At 50.0% G+C, this 15839-nt stretch overlaps 1 protein-coding gene across 50 annotated transcripts in view; it reads left to right on the top strand.

The window, feature by feature from the left end:
• Window positions 1-447: 447 nt before the first annotated feature.
• Window positions 448-15839, top strand: part of CELF4 (CUGBP Elav-like family member 4) — a 285471-nt gene continuing 270079 nt past the window's right edge. For 7 of the 50 annotated variants that reach the window (XM_059409528.1, XM_059409538.1, XM_059409537.1 and 4 more), the window contains exon 1: window positions 473-1109. In XM_059409528.1, the coding sequence (XP_059265511.1) occupies window positions 824-1109 (286 nt within the window). In that variant the 5' untranslated portion in view covers window positions 473-823. Of the gene's footprint in view, window positions 1110-15839 lie in introns of all 50 variants that reach the window. The other 43 variants (XM_059409544.1, XM_059409542.1, XM_059409541.1 and 40 more) reach the window with 22 other exon arrangements.

Below are 15839 nucleotides of genomic sequence, written 5' to 3'. Positions count from 1 at the left end.
AAGGCAAAGAAGAGGCCAGCAGCCCCGTTCCTAACGGGCACCCGCTCTCCGCGGCCGCCGGGCCCGGAATCTCAGCGCCTCCCAAAGAGCCATGCGCCTGGCGCTATTTATAGCCGGGGGCTGTCTCGGACTGTACCACCACCGCTCGCCGGGGCCGCCGACGGGGGAGGCGCGGCGGGGCCGGCGCCGCCCCACGCCGTCCTGCTCCCGGCCGCCGCCCGCCGCCGCGCGGGAGCCCCCCCCTTCGTCTCGCCCTCTCCGGGCCCAGTGCCCCCCTCCTCCGCGCGCGCTCACTCGCCTCCCCCACCCCTGGTCTGACTGGGAACTTGAACCGGTCCAGCCTGTTTAAACGGAAAGGACAGAGATCCTGTCTGTTCAATATATTAAAAAAAAAAAAAAAAAAAGGAAAGAAAGAAAGAAAGAAAAGAAAAGAAAAAAGAAAGAAAGAAAGAAAGAAAGAAAGGGGAAAAAAGAAAAGAGAGAAAAGGGGGAAAAAAGAAAGAAAGGAAAGGGGGGGAAAAAAGAAAAAAATCGGATCAGGCCGAAAAAGAGAGAGAGAGAAAGAGAGAGGGAGAGAGAGAGGAGAGAGGGAGGGAGAGAGAGAGCGGGGAGAGGAGAGAGAGAGCGCGAGCGCGAGCGAGCGAGAGAAGAGAGGAGAAAGAGAGAGAGCAGAGAGCGAGAGGAGAGCGAGGTGTAGAGAAACCGAGGGGGAGAGAACCCGAGTGTGTGTATGCGTGTGCGTGTGTGAGCGCGAGCGAGCTTGCGAGGGAGAAGAGCGAGAGAGTGCGAGCGAGAAAGAATAAAAGGAAAGAAGATTTTCTCTATGTATATAAAGATGGCCACGTTAGCAAACGGACAGGCTGACAACGCGAGCCTCAGTACCAACGGGCTCGGCAGCAGCCCGGGCAGCGCCGGGCACATGAACGGATTAAGCCACAGCCCGGGGAACCCGTCGACCATTCCCATGAAGGACCACGATGCCATCAAGCTGTTCATTGGGCAGATCCCCCGCAACCTGGATGAGAAGGACCTCAAGCCCCTCTTCGAGGAGTTCGGCAAGATCTACGAGCTTACGGTTCTGAAGGACAGGTTCACAGGCATGCACAAAGGTGAGTGCACCTTTCCCTCCCAACTTTGCCGGGGAGAAGGAGCGGGCGGGCCGGCCAGCCGGCCGGCGACGGACGAGCGGGAGACGGCGCGAGAGGGAGCCTCGGGCGGACGCCGAGGAGGGAGGCGCTCGGGCAGCAGAGACCCAGGACTGGGGTGCGTGGGGAGCTGTTCGCTGGGGCAAAGCTGGGTTTTGGGCGAGGAGCTGATAGAAGCGGTGCGGTGGGGAGAGCAGCGGAAGCAGAATATGGAGAGAAAGAGAGAGAGGATCGAGGGGAAACGGGGCTTGGATTTTTGGGCGCAGCGACTTGAAAGATTGGGACGGGGACCGCTGCACCGGCCAAGCCCGGGACGCTGAGCAGACTGGCGGACGCTCAGCGGGCCAGGGACCTAGGGTGCTGTCCATCGCCGTGGTGCTGAAAATATTAAGAGGAGATGATCTCCTCCTTCTCCGCTCGGGGCCAGAATAGCAGGAGCGCAGCCGTCTAAAAAGAAGAGAGGTGACAAATTCAGAGAGATATTTTTATTTTGCTATCAATTTAACAGTAAACTCTCCCTGTCGAGCTATGTGCCTCAATAATCCGGTTGTGGTGTGAGTGGTGGGGGAGGGGGTGTTTGATGTTTGAAGGAAGGAGGGACAAAACCTAAGGCAAGATTTAGCAAGGAACCAGCCATCCCCTGGATGGAGTGGGGGGGTCGGGGAAGCCTGAATGATGATCCCCTTCCCAGGAAAGCGGATCTTTTGGGGAAAAAAATCTGTGTGGGCAAAATATGCCTTTTGAAGGGTGTAGCCTAAATTATCCCAAACTCACCATGCAGAGAGGTTTATAGTACATTATTGCTCTCCCTTGAAGCAATCATTGCTAGTGAGTGCTTGGGGGAGGGGGACACAGAATAATCAAAGAATTAAAACCCAGCAACTTTTTAGGAAAGTGGTCATGAGAATTGTCTGCAGCCTGCCTGTTTTCTCCTTGTTTTATTATCTTTAAGGCAGATCCCCAAACGTGTTCAGTTGTAGAACGTGTGTGGGTGGCTGGTGGGTGACGAAATTAGCCCAGTGCTCCGCTCCCTAACAGTAATGTATAGGATGTGCAGTGGGGATTAATCCAGGCTGGAGCTGTGTGGGCAAGTTAAATGCTTTCTGAGAGAGATTGATCGTCAGGCAGGGAAGGAGCACCGGGCTAAGGAAGTTGTAAGGGATGTGTATGGATGTTCCGTTTTTAATAAACAGTAGTGTGGAGAGCCACTGAAGATGCTGTGTTAGAGCTGGTGGTTTTAAAGATGAAAACACACACACGCACACGCACACCCACCCACACAGAGAGAGCAGCCTCATCCTTGGCCACAAATGGGCTATGAACAGAGCTGATCCTCCAGCACATTAGGTGCAGAGCGCAGAGCTGTCTGGCTCTCTGAGCAGCAGTGGTTTTCACTATCACAACCTCCCTCCCTCCTCCAGCCCTCCCTTCATCCGAATACTAAGCAGAGCTCCAAACTCTTCATAGTTGGAGTCCCAGAGAGCAGTTTTTATTGGCTTTAGCATCTTCCAGCTTGCCTGCTGAGGAGTAAATCTTAAAGTTAATGGCATGTTGAGTAGCACAGAAACACAGCAGAATGGAAATATACTGGGTTTGTTGGGGTGGGGTGAAGGTGGGGGGTGTAATGGAGAGACAAACCAACCTTTCTCCAATATGGAGAAAATGTCTGATCAGAAGAGAAACTGGAAAGGTGAAATGGGGAGGCAGTGTTTGAAATAACATTTGTTTCCATTTTTCGCCCTCCCTCTCAAGTCAACCATATCTTTGTAGTTTTTCCCTTTCCAATCAAGCTCCCTAGAAGCTAATCAAGGTTTGTATCAAAGCTTTGTCATTCTAATATGTCCCTAGATTTAAAAATAGTAATAGTGAAAATTTAAAGAGCATAAATAAGGAAATCCTTTGCCCATCTTAATCATCAGTTCTTGTGGTGATTTAAAAATTTTAAAGTTAAAAAAAAAAAATCAGAACCAACCAGAGGCAAAAGACAGTTGTGAAGAACTGAGCTTCTTAAGAGATCCGGGTTTGGAGCACTTTATTCACTTCTTTATTTCAAATGAAGATAAACTTTAACAGTATTCCTTGTTTCTTTCACAATCCCTTGCTGATATCATCACTGTTTTTGTTGCTCTTTGGACTCCCTTGCATTATAGCAAAGAAGTAGAATTATCATGATTTGCATCAGGAAGCTAGAGAAGGATATGTTATAGTTATTTCATATGTTTCATACATATACATACACATATCTGGCCAGGATTCCTAGAACAAGCAAAACTTCATTTTCTAAATAATTCTTCCCCTAAACTGGCTCAGTCAGTGGCAGGCAGGCCCGTTGGCTCCAGTGTGCTGGGTGTTTCGTTGTCGCAGCTCATCCTTCAGAGCCTGAGCATATATATTTTTCCCTATGAAACTTCCTGCCTCTATAACCCTCAGATTTTTATAGGCAAGGTTGGGCCACAATGTCTCTAACAGTGCCTGGAAGCTCCAGGAGACCTGAATAAATGAGACAGTCTCTAAGGTCTGGTTTATTTAGTCCTAGAAGAGTTTGAACTCCTCTTTCAGAGATACAGCTTGATTTATTAGCTAATCCTGATAAAATAAGCCTCCGGCCACCTTAAAAAATTACTCGCTTGCCATTGGTGATTAATTACTGTTAAGTCAAAAAGCATGATGAGGCTTGAAGAATGAGGTTTGCATTTAGCTTTTAGATTTTCCCCAACTCTAAATTGACAACATGAAGCTAGGGGTAGAAACATGTCTTTGTTGAGCCTTGTTTCAGGGCATGTTTGTGGCTCTTTCTTTCCCTTTCTTGAATTTATAACTTCTAATGAATCTTACTGGAATAAAATTGAGAGACATGACAGGATACTGGCCTCCAGTGTGGAAGGCATCTGCATGTTATTGGCAAAAGAAGAAAAAAGAAAGAAAGAAAAGAAAAGAAAACAGAAAAAGAAAGAAAGAAGAAGATAGAAAGAGAAGTGGAAAGAAGAAAAAATAAGTAAAAATTAAATAAAATGCATGAGATTTCAGGTGGCTATCCATTTGTTGGCCACCTGCCATTTCAGGTAACTAAAAGAGGAAGGAGTTCTAAGGGTTAATGGAATACCTGCCATGCGTAGAGTGAACCTTAAAAGGCAATTACTCCAGTCAAATTGGGAGTCTGTGGAGGAGGGAGTGGGTGGGTGTTGTGGAGCAAACCCAGCCGTAGCAGAGAAAGGCTGTTGGGCTGGGGAGCCAGCAAATAGCAGTTGTGGACTGGGGTAATTACTGTAAAGGTAAATTCACCCCCTGGAGACCAGAAAGCACTTGGGCGGGGGTGGGGGAGATCTGGGTGTTAGGCAGAGAGAGAAAGGAAGAAAAAAGGCCCAGAATTACAATTCAAAGAAATAACACCCAACGAAAAAAACCCAGTTTAATGCAGACTCTCCCGGCGAACTCTGGAGTCTTCTTTTCTCCCCCCATTAGAAGCACTTTGAGAAAGATTGTTTTTTTTCCAGGTTCCAAAGAGAAAGACATTGTACTATTGATTAAAGAGGAGAGAGGCAAGCTCCCTGGGTAGCAGCAGAAGTGAGCTGAGGACCAGTTTTGCCCCTTCCTATAGAATTTTTCTCCCCTGGGGAAAGGAAGAGGTCACCCACTAGTGGAATTCTTTCCTTCTCTCCTTTTACCTTTATTTCTCTTTTCTTCTTTTTATGTCCTGGAGAACAAACAGAAGCAGTGTCTGAAAATGCATACATACACATACCCATGCCTGCTAAAACACACACACACAGTCGATGGATCACACATGAACAAGCCAGCAATCCATTCATAACTTTGGTCTTGTCTAGCAGGATAGGAGGCAGCAAAGACTGAGTTACTGGGAGACATAAAGACTAGTGCTCTCTGGATAGCCATATTATAATGCATTATCTTTGAAGTCATTTAAGTCCAATTTAAGTGGTATTTAGTATAATATTTATGAATTAATGTAATCTAAACATAGGGCTGTCCCCAAAGGTTTAAACAGCCTTTACTATTGATGTGTGCTTATTCCGGGAGCCTGCAATGCATTTTAATCTAAACAGCCAAGCCCATATCACATTCCCTCTTGTTAACCAGTCAGAACAGATCTGTGCCTGGGTAACCACTCTGCATTGATATCTTCCCCCACTGCATAGAGGAAAATCGAGTTCTCCCAACCCAGGAGCCACAGCTGCAGGGACTTCAGCCCCTTATACTTCCACACTACATCCAGAGGGAGGGTTGGGACAGAGTAATGGAACCTTCTGTGGGTTGAACTCTGGAGAGTATATCATTTGAAAATAGACTCATCACCAGATACACAACCTCTCATTTCAATGGTAGCTGAGTAAAATATGCATGAAGCCCCTGGATTTGGTGTGTAGTTGGGAGAAAGAGAAATGGCAAGTGTTATAATTGTCTTGTTGATTCTTGACCAGTATCATAAAATTGTGCCTTGTATTTTCATGTAAGGTATAGCAGTTCTCAGAACACCGAGTTTCTATCGCTTGACTTTAGCCGAGAGGGATCTTGGTTTTTTTCCTTAGATAGGTGAATTAAAGCCAGTGAGGCTCTCTCTGATTTCTGTTTTCAAATGAGTCTAAGAGACGGCGAATCTGGAAGGGTCAACATGGGCATCAGCTCAATTAAGGTGAACTTTAAAAAAAATTTACTTTGAAAAATAAAAATTCAGGCTTTCCAGGGAAAGACACTGGTAGACTGGTTGGGCAGACACCTGCAGTTTTTAAAAAGAAAGATTTGCCTTGTGAGAAAAAGATACGAAAAACATGGGGAAAATAACATTAAAAACAATACAAATTGCAGTGGAAAAAATAAGCACTAATGATCATTAGAAAACTAATGTAAACCAAAGCCACAGCTCCCATAGAAGACTTTCAAGCCCCAGATGTTTGTAAGTATTCTATTTAGGAGCAAAGAAAGAACAATATTGGGAAAGAATTGATTTATTGAAGAGACTGGTGGTTATTTGCTGCTTGTACGTAATTTCGTTTATCTTTTAAAGAGACTCCCTCGGAATCAACACACAGATAAATTAATCTGCACATGTGCCGTCAACGCATCCATGTGCAAGCATGACTGAGCGCATCCCACACATATGGGAACCAGGGCTGGCCTAGATTTCACTGCAATTCAACAGGGAGATGTTAACACTTCTTTCCCCCTCAGCTTTAATGGGAATTCTAGATTGGGTTGAAAGAACCCCCCTGGCATACTTTGATTCTCTCCACCTGCTCCAGTTGGCTGGATGTTTGTGGCTTCTCAAACACAAAACAAAATAAAACAAAAAGAAAGGCTTTTCTTAAGTAAAGTCGCAGCTTGGGGGGGTAAAAAAAAAAGGAACAGTTATCAAAAAACATATGTCATAGATATGTGCCCCATAATATGCAGGCATATTGTGAAGTTGTCAGAGTACTTTCAAAGAGCTGGTTTCCAGGGGGCACTTTTGACACCCAGTGACCATGCCACACTCCAGGAATCGGAGCACAGCCATCTCTCTCGCTGTTATTAACATGATCAACCTCATTATTATAATTCATAGACCAGGATAAGAGAGGGGCTTCTAAGTGATGCCTGAGAAAATACCCAAGACACCACATCCTTCCCTGAGAAAAGAGCTGGTCTCACTCACCTCAGATGGTTTTGGGGGAAACACTACACAGCTCACACATCATCTGAAGGTGGCCTGTTTCTGAACTGACCCAGGAAAGATCTCCTCGATGGGGACTTGGAGAGGGCAGGCCGTAGAAGAGGAAATGGAACAGAAAGTGAGGCCCCAAATCATAGGCAGAACAAAAGGAAAACTGAAAGTTGTAGGGCCCACATGCCAGCCGGAAGCTGGGAGTGCTGGTTGACAGCAGCCGAAACGCGGCGTTTCTGAACTTGGAAGGGAAATCCCATGTGACATGCAGAAAGAAGCGCTAGAGAGTATGAAAATCTGTGTGTGTCTGCGGGTCCTGGAGGATGGGGCGGGGGGGGGGGGGAGATACCGCAGCCTGTGTGGGTGTTGGTGTGAGCCTGTGTGTGTGAACTTCTGTTTGTATATGAGTTTGCATGTCCAGGGAAGAGATAATAAATGCAAACAGCACGGGAATGATGTTAGGGGTAGTTTTCATCTGGTGAGGCAGTGTGCACGACCAGGGAGATGGTTGATGGAGAAAAGGAAAGAATGTGGGAAGGATGACACTGTCCTTGTGATTATGTCCGTGCTCCACCTAAGAACTCAGAGGTTGGATTTGTCAAGGATCTAAGTTCCAGTGTGAAGGTGTGCTCTTGCGTATCTGCCTGATATCTCCACCCAAAGGTGCAGGTTTTAAAAAAGTTCCATCTCCCCCTACTCATCACCCTTCAGATGTTTGCCTGCTTCAGCTCACCTATTGACTCATTTTAGAAATGACCTTCCATCTGGGAGCTGAGTGGCCGGCACAGAACCTGGCTCTCTGCAGAGATAAATCCCTCCACCCACTGCATTTCCTACCCCACCGGTTGCCCCTTGGCATCCCAGCCTGACTTTTCTCTTGTGATGTTTACACACACACACACACACACACACACACACACACACACACACACGACTTGACCAAGTCAGTCAAGCTAGCCCCTCCAAGCAGAGTGCTGCATTTTACCTCCAGGCAAGGAGGGGGTGGCAGGGACCAGGATGCCCCCCTTTTGGTCTCTCCACAAGAGAAGCACATTCATTCCCTCTACTTTTGCCTTTTTAAATTCATAAGAATCACAAAAAGCAACTAATCTTAGCCAAATAGCTTAAGGCAAGGGAACAGAGCCCCCAGATTAGTTGCAACCCGTTTATCACCAGCCTTTATCTCCCCCTTTCCCTTCTCCTATTTGCCATTGGGGCCTACAGAGAAAGATCCACATTCCACTTGGCAACATAGGGTGCGGTTAGAAATGCCAGGACAAAAAGACAATGATAAGGGTAGAAATGATGGCAGAGGAATTCCCAGAGTTGCTGTGTTTGTCCTGAGGGCTTCCTTGTCTCCACACATCCTTGTCCCAGTGGCCCCTGGATGGGTGTAAAGCCTCAACCTCAGCCTTGCCCTCAGGAACCAACTAGGAAGCCAGGTGGGCAGCCCCAGGGTCACGGTCCTCCTTTCCAAGTCCCTTTGGAAATAGAAGGGGATGTTTTCGGGACCATATGCTCACAGGCATTCTCCCCTTCGACTTGCTCCGTATTTGGTTTCTCTTATCCTTCCTTGTATCTCCCCTCCAGCACAAGCTGACCAATGCTCCGAACAGAGCGATTCCCAGCAGCTGAGCTCAGGAACAAATCCTACGTGGCCATCTGCGAGATGTAAATAAATGGGTGTCCTCATGGAGACAGACGTAGTTCTGGTTCTGTGGGGACAGAACAGCCAAAAATATTGATCAAAGCTCAGGAAAAAAATTGATAATGAGCTGGCCTCCAACAAGAGTTTAATTGACAGAGACTTCCGAAGGCCGGCTCTGGACAGCGCATAAACTGACCGCAATGTTACTTTATTGCAATACACTCTGCTTTAATTAATTATCACCTTTGTTAAAAGCGGCTCTAGATCAAAGGTTTCTAGATACTTAACAGATCTTACTAACAAAGCCCCCCGTGCATTAGGCTATCCCCCGGGCTCTTCAGTGAGGCAAGTGAGTTTATTTCCCATTTTCTTCCCTCTTAGCTGTTGGTTTCTTCCTCTTTGTTAAAGATAAATGGTTCCAGCTGCACAGCCTCCCTGTCCTAGGACAGGGATTTCGAGGGGTGTTGTCTGCAGAAGCGAGGGGCTGTTATTTCTAAAATTATACAACTAGGACTAGGTACACCTTCGAGTCTCTGTGGCTGAAATAGGGAGTGTCAACAGAGGAGAAGAGAATTCACAGAAATGCAAAAGGTGTGTGTGCGTGCACACGCGTGCACATGCACAAGCGACGCCGTGCACATCCACATAAATATTATGGGATCGATGCGTTTCACATCCGCTGCTCACACCTCTTAACTTCTCCCTCCTGTCTCTTGAGCACCTGTGCTACTGTCATATTTCACTCTGAGAAATGCTTGCAGCTGAAGCGTGCATAGATGATGCTGTATCGAACCAAAGCCATTGTTTGGATTCGGTTGTGGAGTCCGGGCACCCGTTGAAGGATTATCCTTGCCTCGGGTAGATGGTGCCTAAAGAATTCGCTTCTCAAGATAGGACAGGAACCTCACTCTCCAGAGTCCCCAAAACCTACAAACTGACAGGTGACTTACTTGAAAGCAACCCTTGGAGTCGTTCTAGGCAAATTTGAATGCCATACGTGGCTGTTTGTTCATTATTCTAATTTAATGATGCAGTCACACCTAATTAATCCATGTCTGGTTTATTCATACACTATGTCTGAGGATCCAAAAGATTTCTCTAGCTAGCTGGCTTCCCTTTACAGGGGCAAGTGAGGGCCTCCCCTGACAAGTGAGCCTGTCTGGGACCAAACAGGAGCCGATCCCTGTTGCCTGACTTGATAGAGGCGCTGTCCCTGACACCCCGTCCAGGAACAGCAGCCACGCACACACGCCACAATCAGATTGGACACCACATCTCATTGGTGATGAGATCAGGTGCCCATCCTGACACACACGGGCACGCAAAGTGTGCATTCTACCATGGACCCCTTCTCAGAAGTACTGCCCCCCACCCCCGTGGCACAGGATAAATAACCCAGCGTGCCAGGCAGTCCTCTGATCAGGAGTTTCGGATGTAGAGGGTAGAGAGGCCGAGTCAAGCTCCTCTCTCCGCCCTTAAGAAAGTGGAGCCTGAGCCGTTGGGGCCACTGGCCAGAGAGAGAGCGAGAGACTGAGGCTGGAGGCTGCATGAGCCCAGAGTCAAGCCTGTAGCGTGACCTGAAGCACACATCCCTGTGGCAGGTTCTGGCCAGCCTGCTGCCAGCGAGTGGGGCCTCTTGCCTGAAAGGTACATGGAGAGAACGAGGCATCAACCTAATAATATCCTTATAAAGCCAAACCTCCTGCACAAGTCCTAGGAGACAAGAGGCATCCAAAGATCAAACACTACATCACAGTGTATTTGTAGGAACTCTCTGATTCAGCTACCTCCCTATAATGCTCTAATTGACTATTTGATCAGCTCTAAAAGGGCCAGTGCTCAAGACAGACTCTCTCTCTCTCTCTCTCTCACACACACACACACACACACACATATTCATATGTGCAATTGCGGGCATGCTCACGTACATGTATATTCACACACGTACATACGCTCCCCACACAGGCACCTGCTTGCAGACTTTTCTTGCACACACTGCCATACGCACAGCAGCTCACCTAACAAGGGGAGATTCTCACAGGAGATGCTTGAAGGTGAGTGAGAAGCACATACCTAAGATTGTCCATGCCCTTCCAGTAATGGGCTTATCAATAGCTCTTAAAGAAATGTGACAGCCAGCCCAGAGTGATTCAGTTGGGTGGACAAAGGTCAGCATATAGATATCCATTATTAATAATATCAATATCTTGGTTGACCAAGATAACCAGAAACTGTATCATGTCGCTGCTGATGGGTGAGGCTGGGAGGGCTCCATGGCAGCAGCCGGAAATTATACCCATGTAAAATTAATCATATTGACTGGTTCTAAGAATATACGGAGAGGCGAGGATGTAGGTAGTGCTTGCCATGGTGGGAGAAGGGGACCATATTCCCAGAGGCTTCGTGGTCTTAAACTCCTGGAAGGAGCCCAGGGGGAATGGAGGCGTCCCCGGGTGACCGAGGAGAGAACACTCTCCCTCATCCGGCCTCTGCTTTCCAGCGGGGTGAGGCAGAGGAGAGGTGTTCTCTGAACAGGAAAAGAAAGAAATAGGATCCCCTAACCATTATCCACCCAACATATCCATATCTTTCTGTCAAATCAATACTTGGCTTTGTCTCACCAGAGAAGGCGCAGGGAGCATCCTTGCGCCCGCTGTGTGAAGAGCTCCATCTCCAAGGGGTGTCATGAACCTGAAGTAACATCCCAAGTTATGGGTAGGATACTGGCCCCGGGAGAGGCCCGTGTGTACTTCTCAACTTAGAGGTCCCAGGAAGAAAGGCACCTGATCAAATCAGCCACCATAATGGGATTCTTGGGACCAGCAGAGTCTGGCTGGGTCCGGAATATTCTGGACTTTGGAAAGCCATTGCTCGTGGAGGCTCACCTCCTGTCACCGTGAGTAAGAAGGAAAGGGAAGGCCGCTGTGTCCTTGGCCTTGGAATTCCCTTCAGGCCTGCCCCTGACCCCTTCCTCCCTTGTCTGCCAGAGTCCCAGCTCACGATGTTCCTGACCGCCCTTGCCAGCCCTGAGTATCTGGAAGGGAGGAGAGGAAAGGAGAGAGTCCCAGTGGCTGGGGGTTCATCAGAGAGGAAGAAAGGGAATAGGGTTGGTGAGAAAAGCCCACTGAGCCTTTGGATCATTCCTCATCTCTGCTCCCAGAGCCTGTGGAGGCAGCTGAAAGGGAGCCTGCCATCGCAGCCAGGTCCCATGGTTGGTGACTGATGATAGGAGATGGACCTTGAACGTGCAAGGGAGAGAGCTGCGATTGTAGAGGGTGACGAGTGGTACCCATGGCTGGAATGGGGAATGGAGGTTCTGAGCGCTGGATGCACCCCTTCCCATAGGGAACATTTGGGCCTCAGCCAACAGGCCACATCTACCCTCCTCTGACCTGCCTCCCCTCCCCCAGCTGCACACACACTCAGAGTTCTGCCCGTGAGCTTATACCCAGCCCTCCGACAAAGCACCTTGGCTAGACTCTGCACTCCCTCCCGAGTGCTAGTGGCCCAGCACTCCTAGCAGAGACGCAGCCCCCAGATCACTTGGAACAGCTCCAGGATGTCCGGACTTGCTCCCAAACCAGCCCAGACTAGGTGCAGCTACAGAGGGCCCGCGGGGAGCATGGATGGGTCTGGGCACCAAGGTCGTCCTCCATCCCCAGGGCCCCATCCCCCTCCCAGACCCAAGACCCGGATCTAAGGAACTCTTGGAGAACAGCAGAGATCCCAGAAGCCAGGCCCCTCCTCTAGACCCTTCCCCTCCCTACTACGTGTGTGTGCAGAAATGCTCCCCTCTCCACCAGCGGTCGCCTGCCATCTGACGGTGAGAGGAAGAACTTCCTGCTCTCCCGTGCGGGGCCCCTGACAAGGAAGGCGCTCCCGTCACTGTCAGACTCGCCTTGGAGGAGCTGCAGAGCGCACCGCTCTCTCTAGCCGCTCTCCTTACAGCTCCCAGGGTGACGGCGAGCCTCTTCTCTTATGTAGGGGAGCCCTCTGCTCCTGGGGGAGGCACAGGACCCTGGGCCAGACCCCTCACCGGGCCCGAGCTGGGGCAGCAGCAAAATAGAGCCACACAAAACAAGAGAGGAGAATCAGAAAATCCAGAAAGTATTGTAGTTCCAATGGGAATGTGTGTTTTGTTCCGTTTCCAAAATGAATAATTAGTTTACAGTGTAACATGGGTTTTCCTCTTAGTTCTGTATGTTGGGCACTAGAATCTTTTCCACACTTAGGACCTGTAACGAGTCTGAATCCAAACTGCTATATCCCTCAACGTTTGCAAATGCCCCCCCCCCCCGCCGCCCAGGACACAAACACATACGCGCACACACACACGCACACACGCAGGCATACACACTCAACACTGCGCCTGATGAAACAGATCTGCGGGCAGGACTGATTCCCTAGGGGTCAATGGCACAGAGACCGTCCAGGTCCAACGGAGGCAGGGACCTCAGTCCCATTAGTCATGAGAGTGAGGGAGAAGAGCACAGAGGTACTGACTTTACGTTCATGCTTCATTTTTGCCCCAATTTTTAAAAAGTCTTTTTGTTGACAAATAAGACCTTCTTTATGGTCATCTTAATTATTTCAATAAGTAAATTGTTAGATATATTTTATTTTTTAAAGATTTGTTTGTTTATTTTAGAGAGAGAGTGGCGGGAGGGGCCGAGGGAGAGAAACTCCAAGCAGAATCCCCGCCGAGCACAGGGCCCAAGGTGGGGCTCAATCTCAGGACCCGTGAGGTCATGACGCAAGCCGAAGTCATGAGTTTGACGCGTAGCCAAACGAGCCACCCAGGTGCCCCTACACTGTTTATTTCAGAGTCAATTCTGTTACCATTTGTGTTGAACAAGTTTGAAAATCCACTGGAATAAGGAGAAAAGGGTGAGGTCCGGGACAGGGCAACTGAGTGTGTCCCTCGAGAGAGGAGGAGGGCACGAATTACAGGGCAGTGTCTCAGTGTGGGGAGAGCACACCCTTAGACTTTAATAAATGGCCACTTGGCAGAAGTGGTTGCAATGACAGACACCAGAGAGGGGACGGGAGAAGGCAGGAGCAGCTGAGCGAGCTCCACCCAAGGTGCTGGAGCCAGAGGGCAGCTAGACTGCCCTTTGGTGTGAAACCCCTATCTGCCCCTCACACTGTCCCTAAGGCCCTAGTTTGTTTCTCTCTAGTTTCTCTGCAAAACATTCATTAACTCTGAATGTTACGAACTGTCTCAGTTCAGCCGATGCTTAAGAGTCTGGCCCAGAGCAGTGACCACATAGCAGAGAGAACAGGGTCCCTGAGGCCAGCGGAGGCAAGAGGAGGAGCCAGGTGAAGCAAGAGCAGAGGCACCGTTGCCCCAACTGCAGCTGACCTCTGTGACACCCCCAGGCATCCCCCCATGGAGCAAAGGCAGGCTTCTGCAAAGTGGAGAGTGTATAAGGCATTTCAGTCTGGAGGGGGAGACAGGCCATGACCTCCACTGGGAAGCCCTGGGTCCCATGGGGCAGACACAGGCCTCCCTCAAGGAGGCATAGATTCATGCACAACACAGAGGATCTGGAAGTCTCTCCTTGGAGCATGGGGACCCACCCTCCCCACCACCAAATAACTGGATAGGACAGAGAGCAGCAAACGCACAAATACAGAGGTACCAAGTGCATAGGCCCTATATGACAAAGGAAGGAAACCCCCCAAAAGCAGTAATCAGATAGGAGTACAGGCTTCCTGCCCATGGGAGCTTGGTCCTGGACGCCCAAGTAGTGCGAGGTGGCAGGAGTCGAGGCTGGCACACGGGAAAGAGACTGAGCAGGGAGGCTGGGTGGCTGACGGGCCCCATGGCCTTGTTTCGTCTCGTCATTACATTTTGGCTCTGTCCTGCAGCAGTGACATCTCCTTCTCAGGCTAGTGGACAAAGGACTTTCTCACTTTGAATAAAATTGGGACCCGCCACCCATCCGGCTGAGGGAGAAGCAGTGGGGATCGGAACTAGATGACAAGGCTCCAGTTCTGTCCCAGGAAGTGAGTGACACACACAGGACCGGCAAGGACCGGCCTCCCCTGCCTTGGGGCTGCAGTGTCCTTCAGCTGTCCCAACTGCAGCCCACTTGGGCTGAGAAATTACTCATGGAGTATTTAAACCTGTGGCCAGGTTCCCTGTCACCAAGGCAGACATCCAGATTGTCCCCACAGGCTCACTCAGCGGAATGTCCCGGAGATAAACTATGAGGTTCTGGAGGTTAAAATCTTCTCATGCCCTCCACCCTTCCTCTGTGCCCACTCGCCGCTCAGGGATGGCTGGGGGCAGCCAGGCTATGGAGGTGAAGCCAGGAAACAGTGCTTTCCCGGGGTGACAATGGCCTTGCAGTTGAGGCATCTTGTTAAATTCCAGGAAGAAATGCTGCCACTGTGGGCAAGGGTGCCAGGGCTCCTGGACAGCCCATTTACGGCAGGGGGACAATTAGGGTGCCTCGCCGTCACCAGGAGAGAAAACCAGCCCAGAGGAGCAGGAATGAAGAGGTGACCTTGGGGGCCCCCGAACAGGAGTGCTGTAGCCGTCTTTTTAGGAGAGGCAAACTCTCCTCTTTTGGCCTTCCACAGACCTTGAGTGCCACAGACCTGGCACCTTCCTGACCCGGGGGGGGTCTCAGAGGGTGAGCAGAACTAGACTCTCTCACGGAGCCGGAGTAACTGCACGACTCCATTCCTGGCAGGGGATGGGAACCTCCCCCCCCCCCCCCCCCCCCCCCCCCCCCCCCCCCCCCCCCCGGGCCACATACCCCAAGCCCCAGTGCTCCCAGGCCTCCCCGCCTTCCTGAGACAATGGCCCCCAACCCAGCGTGACCTCCTTTTCCCAGCCTTTCAAAGTCCTGCCCCCTGCTGATCTGACAAATCAAACTGGGCAGATATGTCCCTGGCGGCTAATGGACATTAATGTGTTACCATCTCTGGTGACATGTGCCTCATACAGGGACATTTTAGAGCCCGGGCTGTAACCGTAAGAAACCTCTCTAATGGGGGAATCTGGACACAGGCCAGGCTAGAGGAAGCCACTGTGAGGCTGGGCGGCCCCTGGCTACTTATAAGGGCACGGGTCTGCCTGGCCTAAAGCTGCATCGCCCAGAACACAGGATTCCTCCTCCCGCGCTGTGGGTCCAGGGGGACCCAGGCAGCTGAAAGGCTCAGTACCCAGCTCATCCCCCAGCAGGAGGCTGCCTTGCCAAAGGTCTAATCAAATATTAAACAAGGGTCCGTAAACTTAAACCAGTGTCGTATCTGAGTGTGAGGTTCTCCCCGACAGCCGCCCAGCTCGGGGACGTTTCTAGCTGGCTTGGCCTGGGTGCCAGGGTGGAGGTATCGTCATTCCTGCCCCCCAGAAGGCAGGAGAAAGGGAGACAGA

This window comes from Mustela nigripes, chromosome 8, assembly GCF_022355385.1.
Source record: "Mustela nigripes isolate SB6536 chromosome 8, MUSNIG.SB6536, whole genome shotgun sequence".
Lineage (NCBI taxonomy): Eukaryota > Metazoa > Chordata > Mammalia > Carnivora > Mustelidae > Mustela > Mustela nigripes.
The sequence above is the reverse complement of the archived record's forward strand: the minus strand, read 5'-3'. Positions and strand labels throughout refer to the sequence as shown.